Below are 12,833 nucleotides of genomic sequence, written 5' to 3' on the forward strand. Positions count from 1 at the left end.
CTTGGAGTAGGGGAGGTTGGAGGAACGAGGACAGGGGAGGGGAATCCCTCTGTGGTCCCCCTGATGGGAAGGGTAAGATCTCCGGGTAAACAAGCGAACGCACCTGCATTTGTTGGTCCAGGGCCAGGCTCAGGAGTGCCTTCTGGAGAAGTCAATGTTGGACAACAGGAAGAGCTTTCTGGTGGCCCGCATCAGCGCACAGGTAGGGACGGGGGTGGGTGGTGGCCCTCAAGGGACTGAGAGCAGGCCTTTAGTTCACTCCTGACCCCCACTCATGGCCCCATCCTGGCTCCCAGGTGGTGGATTACTACAAGGAGGCATGCCGGGCCTTGGAGAACCCTGACACCGCCTCGCTGCTGGGCCGGATCCAGAAGGACTGGAAGAAGCTCGTACAGATGAAGATCTACTACTTTGCAGCTGTGGCTCATGTGCGAGCACTGTGACCACTGGGGGCGGGGGATGGGCCGGGGGTGGGGCTGCCACAGCTGGGAAGTAAGTGGTGGCGTCTCTTCTCTCTCGCCAGCTGCACATGGGGAAGCAGGCTGAGGAGCAGCAGAAGTTCGGGGAGCGGGTGAGTGAGCCACGGCAGGGGGTTAGGACTAAGTCCAGCCTAGGGGGTGCTAGAGGAGAAACTTCCCTTACGGAGTAGGAGAGGTTGTCCTGGCCGTCCCTCACGCCTACATCCTTGGCCACCGCTGGCTGTAGGCCTGGTGTTTCTTTTATGTTGTCCCATCTGTTTTCACCCTGATCCCAAGAGGCCTGAGGAGGTGGGGCAGGGGGTGACACTAAGCTGTTGGCTGGGCTGGTGCCTGGCTGCTTCCTCAGCTTCTGGTCTTCTAATGGGTCACCCGATGGCCAGGCAGGGCTTAATGGGGTGGCAGGAGGAGGGAAGGATGGACCGGGCTCTGCCTGCTGCCCCGTACAGGTCGCATACTTCCAGAGTGCCCTGGACAAGCTTAATGAAGCCATCAAGTTAGCCAAGGTAAAGCTGAGGAAGAGCATGGCTGCCCCTCAGAGCCCTGAGAGTACATGGTGGGGCTGAGGGTTGTCCTGACGCCGGCTTGACTTGGTGCTGAGTGTCCTCCCCACTCCCCGTCCCCCCCACCTTCCCTGTCCTACAGGGCCAGCCTGACACTGTGCAAGATGCACTTCGCTTCACTATGGATGTCATTGGGGGAAAGTGAGTCTGTGGGGCTGGTGGTGGCCCTGGTTCCTATTTTTTGGGAAGGGTCTTGGCCCTTTGCCTGCATCATGTACCTGAGAATAGTGGGCCCCCTGGGAGGCAAGGTCCTGGATCCCTGCTGATTGCTGGACTCCCCACTTCCCCTTCTGACCCCAGGTACAATTCTGCCAAAAAGGACAATGACTTCATCTACCACGAGGCTGTCCCAGTACTGGACACCCTGCAGCCTGTGAAAGGTCTGGAGCTGAGCCGAGGCTGAGGCTTGGGGTAGGGGGTGAAGACGGGAGGACAGAACAGAGGCAGACTCCGCTTGTGTGGACTTGGTCTCCAGTTGTTCCTCTCCCTCCCAGGTGCCCCCTTGGTAAAGCCCTTACCAGTGAACCCCACAGACCCGGCCGTCACGGGCCCTGACATCTTTGCCAAACTGGTACCCATGGCTGCCCACGAAGCGTCGTCACTGTACAGGTGGGCGGGAGGGGCCGGCCCCGTTCTTAGCACACGTGGAGTTGGGATGTCTCAGGACATAGGTTTCCAACAACTGCTGTGTCACTTCTGCAGTGAGGAGAAGGCCAAGCTGCTTCGGGAGATGATGGCCAAGATTGAGGACAAGAATGAAGTCCTGGAGTGAGTGTGGGGCTGGAGGTGACACAGCAGATGTCTGTGGGGTCCCCAGTGCTGCCTGCAGCAGGGAAAGGAATAACGAATGTCCTCTTGCCCCAGGTTTCCTAGCACTGCTTTTCCTGCCCGTGGTCTCGGGTGCTGGATTTAGAGGGTGAAAGTCACATGTCTTGGCAGGACAGTGTCCCTCTGTCGCATTTTCTTCACCAGTGCCCTGGGTCTGTTCTGTGGGTCCAGGTCAAGACCTCCAGTGGTAGAGTCAGGATGCGAACTTGCCCTTTGCTAGGACCTCAGACCCAGTTTCAGTGGTGGGGCTCGCTCTCGGGAGAGGAGTGAGAAGTTAGGTCAACATCCACCTGGTCCTCTTGCCCCCACAGCCAGTTCATGGATTCGATGCAGTTGGATCCGGAGACTGTGGACAACCTTGATGCGTACAGCCATATCCCGCCCCAGCTTATGGAAAAGTGTGCCGCTCTCAGTGTCCGGCCCGACACCGTCAGGAACCTTGTCCAGTCCATGCAGGGTGAGCAAGTGGGGAGAAACAAGTGGGTGGTGGAGGTCACCTATAGTGGCCGCCTCCGTGTCCTCTGTTCCCCGAGGACAGAGGTTAGACTTCTGAGCACTAGGCACGAGCGCCCACCTCCATCCCTCCGTGGATCCCTGCACCCTGTGTGCCCTGCTCAGCGAGCACTGGGTCACACACGGGCCCTTGACTGAGTGGGTGGTTCTGTCTCCCTGGGGATGGACACAAACGGGTGCCTAGTGTGCCTACCTCAGGAACTGCGCCCCCCCCCCTCCCCCGACACCCCCTAGTGCTGTCAGGTGTGTTCACGGATGTGGAGGCCTCCCTGAAGGACATCAGGGAGCTGCTGGAGGAGGATGAGCTGCTTGAGCAGAAGTTGCAGGAGACCCTGGGCCAGGCTGGGGCCAGCCTGGTGGGAGGGGCCGGCTCCAAGGCAGAGCTGGCCGAGGTGAGGCGAGACTGGGCCAAGTACATGGAGGTCCACGAGAAGGCCTCCTTCACCAACAGCGAGCTGCACCGCGCCATGAATCTGCACGTCGGTAACCTGCGCCTGCTCAGCGGGCCGCTGGACCAGGTCCGGGCTGCCCTGCCCACGCCAGCCCTCACCCCAGGTGAGTCCCTCCCCTCCCCTGGGCAAGGGAGGCAGGGCTGGAGGCTCCAGTCTCACGACCACTGCTGCTCCCAGAGGACAAGGCCGTGCTGCAGAATCTGAAGCGCATCCTGGCCAAGGTGCAGGAGATGCGGGACCAGCGCGTGTCCCTGGAGCAGCAGCTGCGTGAGCTTATCCAGAAGGATGACATCACTGCGTCACTGGTGACCACGGACCACTCGGAGATAAAGGTGGGTGGGTGAGCAGGGGGAGTGTCTCTGGGCTCCGCCTGTAAGCGGCGAGGCCCTGAGTGTCTGTTCTCCGCCTCCTTCCCGCAGAAGCTGTTCGAGGAGCAGCTGAAGAAGTATGACCAGCTGAGGGTGTACCTGGAGCAGAACCTGGCGGCCCAGGACAACGTCCTGCGGGCGCTGACAGAGGCCAACGTGCAGTATGCGGCCGTGCGGCGGGTGCTTAGTGACCTGGACCAAAAGTCAGTGTCCGGCCCCCTGCTCTTTCTTGCCCAGCCTCCCGCCCAGAGCGCGGCCTAAGCTGCTCACCTCTGCTGGCCCTTCTGCCCCCCAGGTGGAAGTCCACACTGCAGACCCTGGTGGCCTCCTGTGAAGCCTATGAGGACCTGATGAAAAAGTCCCAGGAGGGCAAGGACTTCTATGCCGACCTGGAGAGCAAGGTGGCTGCCCTCTTGGAACGGGCCCAGTCCACCTGCCAGGCCCGAGAGGCTGCCCGCCAGCAGCTCCTGGACAGGTGGGTGCGGCCCCACACCCCAGGCTAGGCTGACAGGGGTCTGGCTCCATGACTTCCTCACCTCGTTCTGCAGGGAGCTGAAGAAGAAGCCACCCCCACGGCCCACAGCCCCGAAGCCGCTGCTGCCCCGGAGGGAGGAAGGAGAGGCGGTAGAGACAGGAGACCTGCCTGAAGAGCTGTGCAGCCTGCCTCCAGACATGGTGGCCGGCCCGCGGCCACCCGACACCTACTTGGGAGCCGCCGCCCCTCTCCACTTTCCTCCCGGCCCCTTCCCCAGTGTTGCAGGCCCGGGACCCCACTATCTCTCAGGACCCTTACCTCCTGGTACCTACTCGGGCCACACCCAGGTATTGCCACCCAGGGTCCCCCAGGCCCCAGGACACCCTGCAATGGCCATGGCCCCCGGACCTGCCCTCTACCCGGCCCCTGCCTACACACCGGAGCTGGGCCTCGTGCCCCGATCCTCCCCACAGCACGGTGTGGTGAGCGGCCCCTATGCGGGGGTAGGGCCACCCCCACCGGTGGCAGGTCTACCCTCAGCCCCACCTCCCCAGTTTTCGGGCCCCGAGTTGGCCATGGGGGTTCGGCCAGCCACCACCACGGTAGATAGCATCCAGGCCCCCATCTCCAGCCACACAGCACCACGGCCAAACCCTAGCCCTGCTCCTCCCCAGCCCTGCTTCCCGGTGTCCCCACCGCAGCCACAACTGCTCCCGGCACCCTACACCTACCCTCTGGGGACCAAGCAACCCCTCACAGCTCCCCCTGCCCAGCACCACTTTGCTCCTGGGATTCCCCCAGGTTTTCCAGCCCCGAGGGTGGGGCCCCAGCCTCATCCCACAGGAGTAGCATTTGGGCCCCAGCCCCCCCAGCAGCCCCTTCCACTCCAGCATCCGAACCTCTTCCCACCCCAGGCTCCAGGGCGGGTACCCCTCCAGCCCTCCCAGCCCCCCCAGCCTCCCTATCCCTTTACCCCTCAGCCTGGTGTCCTGGGACAGCCAACGCCGCCCCTGCACACACAGCTCTACCCGGGCCCCTCTCAGGACCCTCTGCCCCCCCATTCAGGGGCTCTGCCCTTCCCCAGCCCTGGGCCACCTCAGTCTCCCCATCCCACCTTGGCATATGGTCCTGCCCCTTCCTCCCGGCCTCTGGGCCCCCAGGCAGCCCCTCTCTCCATTCGAGGTCCCTCACCTGCTGGCCAGCCCCCGCCCAACCCCCACCTGGTGCCTTCTCCGGCCCCATCACCGGGGCCTGGCCCAGTACCTCCTCAGCCCCCTGCAGCAGAGCCGCCCCCGTGCGCGCGCCGGGGCACCGCGACCGCGGACCTGCTCTCCTCCAGCCCTGAGAGTCAGCACGGGGGCGCACAGCCCCCCGGGGGTGGGCAGCCCCTGCTGCAGCCTACGAAGGTGGACGCGGCTGAGGGCCGCCGGCCACAGGCCCTGCGGCTGATTGAGCGGGACCCCTACGAGCGCCCCGAGAGGCTGCAGCAGTTGCAGCAGGAGCTGGAGGCCTTCAGGGGCCAGCTGGGCGACGCAGGGGCTCTGGACGCCGTGTGGCGAGAGCTGCAGGAAGCACAGGAACAGGACGCCCGGGGCCGGTCCATCGCCATCGCGCGCTGCTACTCGCTGAAGAACCGGCACCAGGACGTCATGCCCTACGACAGTAACCGCGTGGTGCTGCGCTCGGGCAAGGATGACTATATCAACGCCAGCCGCGTGGAGGGGCTCTCGCCGTACTGCCCGCCCTTGGTGGCCACCCAGGCACCACTGCCCGGCACAGCCGCTGACTTCTGGCTCATGGTGCACGAGCAGAAGGTGTCGGTCATTGTCATGCTGGTGTCTGAGGCTGAGATGGAGAAGGTAAGGGGGGAGGGAGGGGTGCCGGAGAAGGTAAGGGGGGTGGGGGGTGCCCAAGAAGGACGCTGCAAAGAGCCCTAACTGCCTCATCTGTTTTCTCTCAGCAAAAGGTGGCACGCTATTTCCCCACTGAGAGGGGCCAGCCCATGGTGCACGGTGCCCTGAGCCTGGCGCTGAGCAGCGTCCGCGCCACCGAGACCCACGTGGAGCGCGTGCTGAGCCTGCAGTTCCGCGACCAGAGCCTCAAGCGCTCGCTCGTGCACCTCCACTTCCCCACGTGGCCCGAGTTGTGCGTCTGCTGCCCCGGGGTGGGGATGGTCGGGGCGTCGGATGGGGTCCCCCTCCGGCTCACGGGTCCTGCCCCCACCCCCGCAGAGGCCTGCCTGACAGCCCCAGCAACTTGCTGCGCTTCATCCAGGAGGTGCACGCGCACTACCTGCATCAGCGGCCCCTGCACACGCCGGTCATCGTGCACTGCAGGTAAGGCACGGAGCGGGGAGCGGGCACTTGCCCGCGGGGGTCCTCCGGCCCTGGCCTCACACCCCCTTCCCGCCGCAGCTCCGGGGTGGGCCGGACGGGGGCCTTTGCGCTGCTCTACGCGGCTGTGCAGGAGGTGGAGGCCGGAAACGGGATCCCCGAGCTGCCCCGGCTGGTGCGGCGCATGCGGCAGCAGAGGAAACACATGCTGCAGGAGAAAGTAAGGGGCTGGGCCGGTGGGCGCTGGACGGGGCGGGGGGGCCTGCCCCGGGGGTGACGAGGCCCCGCCTAGCTGACTGGGCCGGGGGCACCGCTGCAGCTGCACCTCAGGTTCTGCCACGAGGCGGTGGTGAGACACGTGGAGCAAGTGCTGCAGCGCCACGGTGTGCCCCCTCCGGGCAGGGCTCCGGCCGGCACGGGCAGCAGTCAGAAGGTGAGGAAGGCGCCCCTGGGGGCGGCTGGGCCGGCCACAGCCCCGTGGACTCGTTTTCACGTGCCTCTGTCTCCACAGAATCACCTTCCTCAGGACTCCCAGGACCTGGTTCTCGGTGGAGACGTGCCCATCAGCTCCATCCAGGCCACCATCGCCAAGCTCAGCATCCGGCCTGCTGGGGGCCTGGATTCTCCGGCTGCCGGCCTCCCTGCCCCTGTAGAGCCCCCAGGCCTGCCGCCAGCCAGCCTCCCGGAGTCTGCCCAGCTCCCCTCCTCCTCCCCACCCCCTCTCTCTTCACCGCTGCCCGAGGTCCCCCAGCCTGAGGAGGAACAGCCAGCACCTGCGCCTCCCAGCCTGGGGCCCCCCTCTTCCTCCCTGGAGCTGTTGGCCTCCCTAACTCCGGAGGCCTTCTCCCTGGACAGCTCCTTGCGAGGAAAGCAGCGGATGAGCAAGCAGAACTTTCTGCAGGCCCATAACGGGCAGGGTCTGCGGGCTGCCAGGCCCACCGATGACCCCCTTAGCCTTTTGGATCCGCTCTGGACGCTCAACAAGACCTGAACAGGCTTTGCCTACCCGGTTTTTCCGCCACATCATCTCCCACGCCGGTCTGCCCATGCCTAGCAAGGCCTCTCAGGTGGGCCTGGCCTCTCACTCCCATTCCCACTGCCTTCAGCCCTACCTGGCCCAGCCCGCACCCCTGTGGGGTTGAGACATATCGCGGCCCTTGGGTCAAGTTCTCCTTTGTGGGACCTGACGTTTTTCAGCTCTTTGCTATTAAAGTAATCAACCAACCCGTTCTGTGGCCAGTGTCTGCCCACTGCTGCCTTAGGGAGGGAGCCGGAACCTCTTAGCAAGCTTGGATGTGGACAGGTAGGACGACGACAGTGGGGTGTCCCCTCGTGTCCACACCTCGGAAAGGTTAAGGAGGAAGGCCTGCAGCACTGGCTTGCTGGACTGCTCCACCCTGTAACCACCCCTCTACAGTCATGTACAGTTCCTGCCTGGAGCAGCTCTCAGAAGCATGTGACTAAGTGCTGGGGTTCAGGCACACGGAGGGCACGCAGAAGTGATGGAGCAGCTCGAGGGGAAGACGCAAGTGGTTTGAAAGGCCCGTGACAGATGGGATTTAAAAAAAAAAAAAAACAAAAAAACCTTTAATATTACAGTCAACGAGGCAGAACAGTTCTAGAGGCAGCTTCCAGAAGACTCAGCTCTGCACCGCAGCTCCTGCCCGCCCCCCCCCCCCCCCACCCCGCCTCAGTCCAGCTTCTCCAGCACGGAGGGTACATATACCAGGCTGAGCTCGCTGCCAAAGTTGCAGACGATGGCGGCATTGTCCAGCACCAGGATCTGGCGGGTGGGCTGGGCCTCACTGTTCTTCCCCAGGTAGACAGTCTGTAACAGGTCCCCGTAGTTTAGGTCCCAAAAGGAGACACAGCCCTGGCCGCCAGTCACCAGCAAGTTGTCAGAGATGACACCCAAGCTTGCTCCACAGCCCAGATCCTAGAGGCAAAGACAGGATAACTTAGTGTCTTCAATCCCTCTCTACAATACCAACAGTCCTGTGGCCCCCAATGTGCCCACCTGCTGAATGGAATAGAGCTTGATGCCTGTGCTACGGTCCCAGATGCTGATGAGGTCATCCAGACCACTACTGATGACGCAGGAGGTGGTGCAGGTGAGGGAGGTGACATCCCCACGGTGAGCGAACATGTGGCTGACCCGGCTGCCAGTCAGTACATCCCACAGGCAGATGGCCCCATCTTGTCCTCCACTGGCCAGCACCATGGTCTAAAGAAATAGGCCCGAGGGAGCCAGGTCACCGGTGGAACACCTTTGGACCCAAGGGTGTCCCGGTGCCCTGGGAGTAGGGATCCTCACTGCTTCCCAGAAGGTTCTGAGGGCCAGCTGCTGAGAGTCAGAAACAAAACCCATAGCTTGGTATCCCTGCACCCCACACACGGCCCCCTCACCTGATCAATGTACACAGTTGTGATGGCCCCCGAGTGGCCCTGCAGGGTGAAGAGGCAACACGAGTCCTCCAGACGGAACACCTGGGGCAGGGACGGGCATCAGGTTCTGACCTCTGGTGTTTTCCCAATTACATGTGGGCCAGGAAGTCCCTCCTGCATCCCCTCCCTGGCTGACCCCCAGATGCCCCCCATCACCTGTGGCAGGCCACCCGGCACCCAAGAGATGGAGCCGACTCACTCTCAGCGTGTGGTCTTGACTCCCAGTCACGAGGCGCCCAGCTGCCGCCTTCAGAGCCGTGATGGGTTTCTGGTGTGCACAGGCCACGGTGTGGGTCAGGCGACACATTACCATGTCACTGCTGCTGTACACAGGGGATGCGGGGGAACTGCTCCGCCCTGGGGACGACAGGCCCAGTCAGGGATCTCCGAGAAGACACCGTGCAGGCAGCCACCACACTCCGCCTGCCAGGTGCACGCACTCAGCCACCCAGCCTGGGCCCTCTGACCTCGAAACTGCAGGGGGCTGAGGGCAGTGCCGGTCTCCAAGGAGAAGAAATCGAGGGAACCGTTGAGCCGGGCAGCCACAATCCTGGAAAAGAGTGGCTGCTGATGGCTCTCCCTCAGAACTCCCAGGCCCGGGGCCGAGCACTGTGGGCACCCGCCAGGTCAACTCCACCACATGTAGGGACCATGGCCAAGAGGCAAGTGCAGGGGCTGGGGAACATGCTGAAGCCGAGGGACCCAGGTTACAATTCTGTTCTGTGTCTCAGTCTCTTCATCTGTGAAATGGGGACAACTGCCCACCTTACAGGGTAGTCACGAGGGATAGTGTGTGAGGTGGTACCTGGAGAACATCATGTGAGACTGGAAGTTAAAAAAAACAAGCACGTGCTGGGTGGGGTTCCCCTCCACGGCCTGGAGCTCACGGAGGGGCTTCTGAGGAGGGGAAATCAGCCCCAAGGAGAGGCTGTGTGTCGGAGCCACAGGAGGTACTGTTGGGCGTCCCCTCTTAAAGCAGCTTCAGTCCAAGTACCACCCACTCTACTTCCTTTTTCACAAAGAAAAGATTTTCTTCACAGCCCAGGAATTCCTAAAGCAGAGGTGGGGGCATTTGCCCAGTGGCCCCAAAACCTCAAAGTGAGTGGAGTTTAAAATCTTACTCCAGGGGTTGGATTTTAAACTCCAGGAGTTTAAAATCTTAGTTGGTTGAGTGTCCGACTTCAGCTCAGATCACGATCTCACAGCTAGTGAGTTCAAGCCCCGCATCGAGCTCTGTGCTGACAGCTCAGAGCCTGGAGCCCGCTTCAGATTCTGTGTCTCCCCATCTCTCTGCCCCTCCCCTGCTCATGCTCTGTCTCAAAAATAAAAACATTTAAAAAAAAAAAAAATCTTGCTCAGTTGGTTGAGCATGACTTTGGCTCAGGTCATGCATGATCTCCTGGTTTGTGGGTTGGAGCTCCTTCATCAGGTTCTCTGTCAGCCTCTCCCTCTGCCCCTCCCCTATTTGCTCTCAAAAATAAATATTAAAAAATTTTTAAAAACAAAATAGGGGTGGCTCACTTGGTTGAGCGTCTGAGCCCCATGCTGACAGCTCAGAGTCTGGAGCCTCCTTCAGATTCTGTCTCTCTCTCTGCCCCTCCCCTGCTCGAGCTCTGGGTCTCTGTCGCTCTCAAAAATAAACTTAAAAAAAAAAAAAAGTAAAAAAATAAAATAAAATCTTACTCCAGCAAAAGGCCTACAAGCCCTGACTTTGAAGGGTGCAAAAGTATTGTGTCAGAGGGCTCGGCCGAGACCTGGGGGCCTTCCCTAAACCTGATGAAACAAACAGCGGGGAAGAATCTACAAGTGTGAAGGGACCCAAAGAACTTGGCCAGGCTGGAGGGGAGGGTATCAGCCATGGCCTTTGCAAGCATGGCCTTTGCAAGCACAGCCTAACGGGACAAAAGTAACAGCAGCCACCAGAACCTGAGCGCTAAGGGCAATGGGTACCCTGGCCCCGAGAAGAAAAAGGCTCCAGCTGTAGCTTAGATATCAGGGACCCCGGAGGGCAGGGCCAGCACGGACGGACAGGTGAAGTGCTGAGGAGGCATCTGGTCGCAGCGAGACCTGGGTTTATCAGCCCAGAACAGGGAGCAAAAGCTCTGGTGGCCGGGCCCGCAGGCAGTGTGAGCAGGTGGAGTCCAGGGAGCACCCACAGCCAACAGGCATGCCAAGGAAGGAGGCGAGGGAGGTGTCCAGCACCAACCAGGAAGGGAAGTTTTCACACAAAAATTCCGCTGAAAAAGCATTTTTCTGCACTGAAAATGCAGCCAAGACCGGATCAGGTCAGCAGCGATAGGCTAATGGGGGAAAGAAAACTCTGTGGTTTCCCTCTTGCATGCTGTCACGGTGGTCAAGGGCCTGTTCTGAGGGCTTTAGTGGTCACCTCCCACTGTGTGGTTTACCCCCTGTTCACAGATGTGGGGCTGAGTACCGGGAAGGGAACATCTAGGGACAGGGCAAGCAGCCCAGTGCTCTCACCTGTTGTCTAGGAAGACGAGGGCAGTGATACCCGAGGACACCTCCTCACTGCTGCAGCGCAGCGTGCCCTCGATGGCGTCCCACACCTGCAGGCCCAGAGGCGGTGAGCACCTGTGGGCCGGGGAGGCCCTCAAAGCCGCGTGGGGACTGCCCTCTGCCCACTCCCGGGGTCCCTGCCCACCTCCAGGCGGCCGCTGCTCCGCCCCACCACGATAAGGCTGCCCTGCAGCTCCAAGCTCCAGATGGAGCCGTCTGCGCTGGGAGCCCAGGCCAGGGACGGGGAGCCCTTCTCGAGAGGACAGACCCCCTCCTCCTCGGGGGTCAGGGGCGGCCCGGGCCCAGGGGAGGGCGGGCGCAGGGCGGGCGCGGGCCCCGGCGCCAAGCCATCCTCCTGGTACACGCGCTGCACCAGGCGGCTGAAGTCATAGCCCGGGCCGTCACGAGCACGGCTGCAGCCGACCCGGTGCCGGGGTTCGGGCTGCGCGGGTTCCAAGAGCCTAGGCTGCGCCGAGAAGTTGGTGTCGATCAGGCAGGTGAGGTCTGGCTGGTCCCCGAAGAGGGCGGGCGGCGGAGGGCCCCGGGGGCGGTGCCGCGGAGGAGGGCTGTCCCCCGGCTCCTCCGGGCCCCCCTTCCCGCTGTCGGACAGCCGTTCCCAGCTCTCCTGAGCCTCGAACGCGCTGCCAACGCCACTGTCGCGGCGCTGCCTGTCGGGGGGGGGGGGGGGTGCCGGGATGACGGAGTGAGGACGGAAGGGGGTGACGGGCAGGGAGTGTGGGAGGAGGGTGGGGCACGGGTGGGGCCGGGCACCTACCCCGGGCGCGGGATGCGCGTGAGGCAGTCCCCGGTCTGCGCGTCCCACACACAGACGTGGCCCGCCAGGCAGCAGCTCACCAGCAGCATGCCGTCACTGGCCAGACACTCGATGTCCTGCGGGGACGGGGCACGTGGGCATGGGCAGAACCTGGCCCCCCCCCCCCCCCCCCCGGCCCGCAGCGCTCACCATGAGGTGCCCGCGCAGCACCAGCGGCACGATCTCCGTCTCCGGCGGCGCGTAGCCGTAGTCGTCGCAGGGCAGCTCCCCGCGCCGCCGCCGGCCGGGCCCGCTGCCGGGCTGCCCGTAGTTGCGCGGGCAGAGCACGCGGTAGAGGCAGAGCAGCAACAGCACGAGCACCATGCCGGCCGCCAGGCCGAGCGCCGCCACCCTGCGCGGGCGGGAACGTGGTTAGGCGCGCGGCCGGCCCCCGCCGACCACCCCCCCCCCCCCACCCCGCGGGCCTTACTTGTACAGGGTGACGTCGCCGTGGGCCTGCGCCGTCCCCGGCGCCCTGGGACCGGCCTCCCAGGGCCCACCCAGCCCGGGCCGCCGCAGGGGCCAAGCGCTGCGGCCGTCCTGAGGGTGCCGCCCCTCCAGGGCCTCCCTGGGGTTGAGGCGCAGCGTGACCGGGATGACAGGCAGCAGGCTGATGTACCTAGGGGAGGGTGGGGGAGGGGGGCGCGGTGGGCGGGGTGCCGTCAGAAGGGCCTTCCCCGCTTGCCAGGCGGACTGGCTCAACCTGCCGGACTCCAAGCCCACCCTCTGGGGACGGTCTTGGGTGGGTGGGGGCGGTACAGAGTCCTGTCCCTCTCGGCCCAGCTCAGGGCACCCAACCCTGCTCTGGTACAGGCAGCAGTACCCATACTGCCGCCACCGAATGCCGGCCGCCCCCACCGCCCATCGTGGCACAGAGTGGGCGAAAGCCCGTGCCAGTCGATCTCATTCCAGCCCAGGGGCTGGCAGCGGCCTGGGACTCCCTGGAACGCAGCGCAATGCTGCTGACTTGAGCCCTAGTTCCTACCTCACAACCCTATGCTGTTTTTCTGAAAGGAAACGCAGAATTCAAACCGGTGGGTCTCCCCCTC

The 12,833-nt window shown here is 63.2% G+C and overlaps 2 protein-coding genes and 1 long non-coding RNA gene across 7 annotated transcripts in view; 1 reads left to right on the top strand and 2 right to left on the bottom strand.

Annotated features, from left to right (window-relative positions):
* PTPN23 (protein tyrosine phosphatase non-receptor type 23) overlaps positions 1-7,232 on the top strand; it is a 35,439-nt gene extending 28,207 nt beyond the window's left edge. For 2 of the 4 annotated variants that reach the window (XM_045492712.1, XM_045492714.1), the window contains 19 exons: positions 122-202; positions 297-428; positions 524-571; positions 926-982; positions 1,122-1,180; positions 1,340-1,419; positions 1,534-1,648; positions 1,742-1,807; positions 2,179-2,324; positions 2,579-2,935; positions 3,010-3,164; positions 3,252-3,403; positions 3,496-3,675; positions 3,749-5,534; positions 5,636-5,820; positions 5,907-6,011; positions 6,090-6,228; positions 6,328-6,441; positions 6,520-7,232. In XM_045492712.1, coding sequence (XP_045348668.1) covers positions 122-202; positions 297-428; positions 524-571; positions 926-982; positions 1,122-1,180; positions 1,340-1,419; positions 1,534-1,648; positions 1,742-1,807; positions 2,179-2,324; positions 2,579-2,935; positions 3,010-3,164; positions 3,252-3,403; positions 3,496-3,675; positions 3,749-5,534; positions 5,636-5,820; positions 5,907-6,011; positions 6,090-6,228; positions 6,328-6,441; positions 6,520-6,999 — 4,437 coding nt within the window. In that variant the 3' untranslated portion in view covers positions 7,000-7,232. The remainder of the gene's footprint in view (positions 1-121; positions 203-296; positions 429-523; positions 572-925; positions 983-1,121; positions 1,181-1,339; positions 1,420-1,533; positions 1,649-1,741; positions 1,808-2,178; positions 2,325-2,578; positions 2,936-3,009; positions 3,165-3,251; positions 3,404-3,495; positions 3,676-3,748; positions 5,535-5,635; positions 5,821-5,906; positions 6,012-6,089; positions 6,229-6,327; positions 6,442-6,519) is intronic. The other 2 variants (XM_045492713.1, XM_045492715.1) reach the window with 1 other exon arrangement.
* On the bottom strand, positions 1,494-2,249 carry LOC123605609. Its single transcript, XR_006715827.1, has 2 exons — positions 2,158-2,249; positions 1,494-1,862 (listed from the first exon to the last, which is right to left on the bottom strand). It is a non-coding gene; the product is annotated as an uncharacterized LOC123605609 (long non-coding RNA).
* A 346-nt stretch (positions 7,233-7,578) lies between the features above and the next one.
* LOC123605608 (SREBF chaperone) overlaps positions 7,579-12,833 on the bottom strand; it is a 73,455-nt gene continuing 68,200 nt past the window's right edge. For both annotated transcript variants that reach the window (XM_045492717.1, XM_045492718.1), the window contains exons 14-23: positions 12,215-12,403; positions 11,935-12,136; positions 11,746-11,861; positions 11,116-11,638; positions 10,935-11,020; positions 8,921-9,003; positions 8,653-8,810; positions 8,415-8,495; positions 8,026-8,232; positions 7,579-7,944 (exon numbers count right to left, since the gene is read on the bottom strand). In XM_045492717.1, coding sequence (XP_045348673.1) covers positions 7,699-7,944; positions 8,026-8,232; positions 8,415-8,495; positions 8,653-8,810; positions 8,921-9,003; positions 10,935-11,020; positions 11,116-11,638; positions 11,746-11,861; positions 11,935-12,136; positions 12,215-12,403 — 1,891 coding nt within the window. In that variant the 3' untranslated portion in view covers positions 7,579-7,698. The remainder of the gene's footprint in view (positions 7,945-8,025; positions 8,233-8,414; positions 8,496-8,652; positions 8,811-8,920; positions 9,004-10,934; positions 11,021-11,115; positions 11,639-11,745; positions 11,862-11,934; positions 12,137-12,214; positions 12,404-12,833) is intronic.

The sequence above is a fragment of the Leopardus geoffroyi genome, chromosome A2 (assembly GCF_018350155.1).
Source record: "Leopardus geoffroyi isolate Oge1 chromosome A2, O.geoffroyi_Oge1_pat1.0, whole genome shotgun sequence".
Classification (NCBI taxonomy): Eukaryota; Metazoa; Chordata; class Mammalia; order Carnivora; family Felidae; genus Leopardus; species Leopardus geoffroyi.